This window comes from Atractosteus spatula, chromosome 19 (assembly GCF_055471065.1).
Source record: "Atractosteus spatula isolate fAtrSpa1 chromosome 19, fAtrSpa1.hap1, whole genome shotgun sequence".
NCBI lineage: Eukaryota > Metazoa > Chordata > Actinopteri > Semionotiformes > Lepisosteidae > Atractosteus > Atractosteus spatula.
The window spans coordinates 5,711,921-5,717,355 of NC_142724.1; the positions used below are offsets into that span (position 1 = coordinate 5,711,921).

At 37.6% G+C, this 5,435-nt stretch overlaps 1 protein-coding gene across 2 annotated transcripts; it reads right to left on the bottom strand.

The window, feature by feature from the left end:
• Positions 1 to 1,105: 1,105 nt before the first annotated feature.
• Positions 1,106 to 4,817, bottom strand: LOC148817941 (glucose-induced degradation protein 8-B homolog). 2 transcript variants are annotated; one of them, XM_088937598.1, is made up of 5 exons: positions 4,740 to 4,817; positions 3,816 to 3,951; positions 3,204 to 3,400; positions 2,482 to 2,679; positions 1,106 to 2,169 (listed from the first exon to the last, which is right to left on the bottom strand). In XM_088937598.1, the coding sequence occupies exons 2-5, from the start codon at positions 3,934 to 3,936 to the stop codon at positions 1,996 to 1,998; spliced, it is 690 nt and encodes a 229-aa protein (XP_088793724.1). In that variant the 5' UTR covers positions 3,937 to 3,951; positions 4,740 to 4,817; the 3' UTR covers positions 1,106 to 1,995. The 2 variants fall into 2 exon arrangements, with proteins under 2 accessions (XP_088793724.1, XP_088793726.1); XM_088937600.1 differs by having other exon boundaries at positions 4,370 to 4,751.
• Positions 4,818 to 5,435: the final 618 nt, after the last annotated feature.

Consider the following 5,435-nt stretch of genomic DNA (forward strand, 5'->3'; position numbering starts at 1 on the left):
TAGCTGTTCCAAAAGCTTCACTAAACTTAATTTTCCAGTTCAAATTTTCCAGTTGCCAACAAAGCATTAGTTTTTCTCTGATTTGGCCTGCTTAGATTTATGCTTACACTGCTGTAGACATACACAGAAACACACTTTCAGACCTAATGCAAACCTTACCACTTTAAGGATGATGTGGCCATGATCTTCCAGTAGAAAACTATGGAGCTTATGTGCATTTTCTGTTTCAGATGTTCTGTGTATGAAATGATAAAATGTTTCACAGCATTTGTGATATAAAATGCATCATATTGGTGTGTCTGTGCAAACATTGCATTTGAGTACCTGCAGACCATATGGTTCTGTCAATTGTAATAGCACTGCATACATGTAAAGATTAGAAATTGTGGCTGCACATGTTGCTGGCAGCAACATCACAATATGAAGTCTCTAGCTCATTTAGCGCCTGTCCAGCCTTTGTCACTACATTCTAGCACAACTGACAAACAGGAAGCATCTATGATTAAGAAGATCAATGATCAACACAGACACAGCCAAGAATGTTTCAGCCCAACAACAGGATTGTCAGATTATACCGGGTAGGCACCACGTTTTGCATTGTATCCACACTGTATGGCTGCTAAGAACCGAACATCATGGAAAGACCTATAAACCCGATTTTAGTTATGAGAAAGATCAACTGTTCTTATTAGAACCTTGTTTATATGAAATATAAGTCAAGAACCTAACTGTACTGTCTTGATTACACTGAATATAGGATTACAGTTCCCAAGCCCAGGTACTTTTATATGGATACACCCCTTGTTCCACAAAGTTTGTAAAGGTTAGGGATTTTTCACCTAAACACACACTTGATGGGTTTCAGCAATATAATGTAAATGTTTTCAGTTTACTATTAATGAATCAGTTTTGTTTTTTTTTCTTTTAATACTGTTGAAAAATAGTATAGTCATCTTTTATAGTTAGGTAATAGTGGCTACATGTAATAAGTGTGGCATTTTTCTACTATCCAATTACAACTGAACATGAGGTATCTTAAAACATATTAGTAGAATGTTAACGATAGGTTGTCAAAAAGTGAGATTAAATTCACCACTCTTGGTTCACTTGTTTCAAAAGAATCATTTATTTAACATTTTTAAACCCCATTGCAAAAACCTTTGTTACTTAGTGGGATGATTATATTCTCTGTAATCACAATCTGTTTCTATACAATAAAATCTATGATGAAATGAACAGTGATTTCCTGCAATATAGAAAGTATTACAATGCATTGACAACTTATGAACATTTATTGGGCATAAGTTTCCCTAGTACCCTTTTATAACAAATATTACAAAAAGAGACAACCGTGCATGCTTATGTTCAGCAAAAAGCAAACAAGTAATACAAATTATTTTGAGTTAAATGAATGGCAATATTTGTATGCCTTACCTTTAGTAGTTCACAGCTCATTAAGATTGCTTATTTTAATAAACTATTAACAGTTCTGACTAAAGTCGACAGATTACTGCCATTCATGTATTACATGAGATGTGATCTTACCAGGCAGAGCATTTCAATTTTAAAAGATTCATCCAATCCCTTATTTAGGGGCCTAATTTAGGCTTAAAATACATGTATACTGTATGTACACACCCTCATCTCCATACTCCATAATTTGATAAAGTATATTGGCTTTTAAACCACGTAGTTAAAAAAGCAATGTTCAACAAAACAAAAGAGTGGTTTATAAAGGATAACATCTTTCCTTATTAACTTTAATGTGCAGTAAAAGTTTCAACTGTTGAATTTCAGTGTCTGAAAATGTAGTTTTTGGCCTAGTATCTGGTATATCACTTTAAAATTCAACAATCTAGTGTGCACAATCAATTTATTAAGTTCGGTCATAAGCAAAAATAATAATATATGGTCCAGTCACAGACTGATTATAAATAAGAGGAAAAGCATAGGTGTCCTTTTAGTCCCTATAGTTCACACACACCAGTCTGCAGTTTACTTGGGATCTTCAATTGTTCCCTTGCTGAGGTCAGTCATTTTCGGGTATTTCACTTTCTTCTGGTCTAGTTCATTTTGAGCCCATAGTAGCAACTTCAGCAGTTTTGCAAGTTTTGGTGTTGACTCTCGGTTTTCATAATCTAACACAGCCTGATTTACTTCGCTCCATACCTCCAAAGAAAAAAAACACAAAAACATGTCAAGTTTAAAAATTACAAGAACTCTGTTACTTACCCCACTGAAATCCAGCTGAGAACCTTTATGTAGAGTAAGGGGTACATCCCAATTCCCCCCTCAACATTATACATTTAAGTACACAGATTACAAAAACAGTAACCAACACTCAACATTATAACAGAGTAGTGGAAAAAGCCCCAATTCAAACTCACACTTCTGCATTTGCTTATGTTTATTACAATGCAACCGTGAACTCACAGCTCAGAAGGCAAGGCGGGGTAGGTAAATGTAGATGTGTCCTCTTACCTTCTGGCGCTGCATCATGTTAAGCAAGTCCCCGAAAGGCGAGTCCTCAGGGTTGTCGAAGGCGAGCAATGCCAGAGTGCGCTCCATCTCCGTCAGACACTCCCGGCTCTCCTCGCCCTGCTCTGCCAGCTGCGTCTGAGCAAACTCCAGCGCTGCCTCCGTCTCCCGCTGGCGGATCAGCTCGATCAGGTGCTGTTGCTGGGAATTCACAGGAGGTCAATGCTAAATGTTACATTCAATTCCAAGTTACCCCCCGGTGATTACTGTATAGCCGATTAATCCACTTTTGAACAGCCAGAATTTGTGGATTTTCAGAAGACTTTATTCGGTATGTTATCATCAATCACCAAAATGCCTCGACTAAAAAAAAAAAATGTACAGTAGTAGTGTTGTAATCAATTTATATTAAAATTTAACATGAATCCTGTACTCACAAGCATCTTGTTAAAAACTTCCCAAGAAGAATGTAAAATTGCTTTTTCAAATTACACAATTTACAAATTACACAACATACACAACATATGTTAAAGTTTTAAATACAGTTTTTTGACAACTTTTAAATTGTTAAAAAGGATCTGAGTATCACACCATACTGCTCCAACAAGATTCACTTTTTAATGAACAAATGTCAAGCACTGCAATAAATCATTTCGGTTCGACCCATTTTGAAGATCATCTTTTGAAAACCTCACTCCTAATAGGCAGTTGTTGGGCAGTTTTACCTGCAGATGAAAGTAGAGATAGCGATTTGTGTCTAAAAGTTCTGGGTGAAGGCTGTTAATGAGTGCAATAGCTTCTTGAATTTGCCCTTTGAGAATCATCTCCCGAATCTTTATCCGCTCGTCCAAGGAGTCCAAATCTATGCTTGGCTCAATTCCAGATTCCATTCTGAACTTCTCTGCTGCTTCCTTAAACCCTTCTACAAAATGGGAAAAAAAAACATGATTTAGATTTCCGCAGCATGAAGAACCTACCTGAAAGTTTCAGCATACTAGGCAAGAAAAGTCAACATGCACAATCTATACAGTACACAAATGACTAACCTGGTAAGGAATTAGACATCTTTATCAAAATATTTCCATTTGGACATTGCAGTTTTGCTTTTCTTTTACATACAACAATAAAAGTAAAGTGTCTTGTTAAGTAACCTAACATTTACCCTGAATGTCCAAAACAAGGAGAAAATAAGACTGCATAAAGATAAACATGACATTTAGCAAGGCACAGATATGATAACTTCATGGTAGAGTAACATGTATCCAAATGACTTACTGTATATACATATTTGTTTTCTAAACATTGGTTAATAATTCTCAACAAACTGGAAAATTTACCTGTAACTAAATAATTCATGATTAGTCGATTCATGTCCGCTCTCTGAATGTGTACATTATTGAGTTTGTCCATCCACTCATCTTTAGTTATATCCTCTGGCTTTTCTGCATAACTCATCATGAATACTCTGAAAAACTGAAAATAAAGTTGTATTATTAAAAAAATGAAACACTTTGTGTATATAACAATATGCAACGCAATACAATTGTGCACAAAAATCTATATTTAGGATTGAGAACATGCAAAATATGAAGTTTGCAAACATCCCCCCCCCCCCCCAACAAACACGATTGATAATCACAGTAGCGTCAACTGGAAATAAATTGATGCAAGTCCACATTGTTGAACACAAACGTTGATGCCCCTTTAAACGCGCTCACACTCAAAACTGCTTTATTTGCGACCCTTTTGATAGTAGTATTGCCGAGTTGAGACGGTAAAAGCAAACTTTTCAGGGATTCGGTAAAACTGTACACCACCAGTCAAGGAAGGACAGCCGACGAGTAGGACTGTTAGGGTTGGTAAATAGGAAAGCTGCAATCATGAAACGTACCATCAAAATATCCGAAAAAAAGCTCGTCTTGGAGAAGGAAAAAAACTGCCCAGCTTAGGACCGGGAGTTTACGCGACATAAACATAATGCGACATCTCTCTTGATTGGAAAGCAAATTCTCTCCTCGCAACAACAACGGGACAATCAAAAATGCCAAGCACTCAAAACATTGAGGCCTTAGACAAGAGGAAAAACATTGGAGCCTTCAGCATCACACAAAACAACGCCGCAGAGCGTCTGACTTCAACCGAGCTCGAAACACCTGGGCAGGAGCGACAGACAAACGCGGAATGTACGCCTGTTCTCGGTGCACACATCTGCCCCCGGCTCCTTTTTCCCGAACAGTAAAACAGGGTAATTAAATTGATACCTGTAATATGCTGCTCTTCCTCCGCAGCTGTGAGAGCAGGGCCACAGGGAAAACACGCGAGATCTGGTCTCCTCCCCCTCCCCCTCGAACGAGACTTCACTGAGGCCCTCGTGCGATTCGTCAGCGGCAGCAACACATCGTGACGTCATGTTTATTTATTAATTTGTCGGGCCGTTGTGCATTTTCAGTTCTTTTTGTAACGTAGTGGTTATAGATTTTAAAAGTTTTCGTCATATCGGTTGACGTGCATATTCAAAATGTTGAGGGTAAACGTATAAAGAAAAAAAAACGTTTTTTAGCCTGTTCAGAAAACGAACAAAAATTGTTTCCAACTGGGTAGTTTTGAACTAGTTTCTATCCGTATTTATACCCCAGAGAGATGAAGGTATACTCTCCGGGTTACACCGATTATTGAAGTGCATAGTATTGCCTACTACACAATTTAAAACAATATCAGCAATTATTTTTAGTTTCAGTTTTGTATTTCAACATTTCATGATATTTAGCGACCACAAACGTGTTGTTATGATGAATATTAAGTTTAAGGAGGCTGCAGTCTTAAAGATTTTAAATACGTATTGCACTGCTCTCTGATACATAAAACTCCGCGTTCGTGTGCAACGTGTGCGCGCTTTTGACCGCCTTCAGTCCTTACACCGCCCACTTTCACATCCTCGGCAACGCGCACGCTAATGC

Bases quoted from the DNA above. Each gene is read 5' to 3' on its own strand.
- LOC148817941 (XM_088937600.1), bottom strand. The intron at 3,401-3,815 runs GTAAATTTTCCA...CCCATTTTGTAG, and splicing joins CATGAATTATTTAGTTACAG to AAGGGTTTAAGGAAGCAGCA. The intron at 2,680-3,203 runs GTAAAACTGCCC...GTGAATTCCCAG, and splicing joins ATCTCTACTTTCATCTGCAG to CAACAGCACCTGATCGAGCT.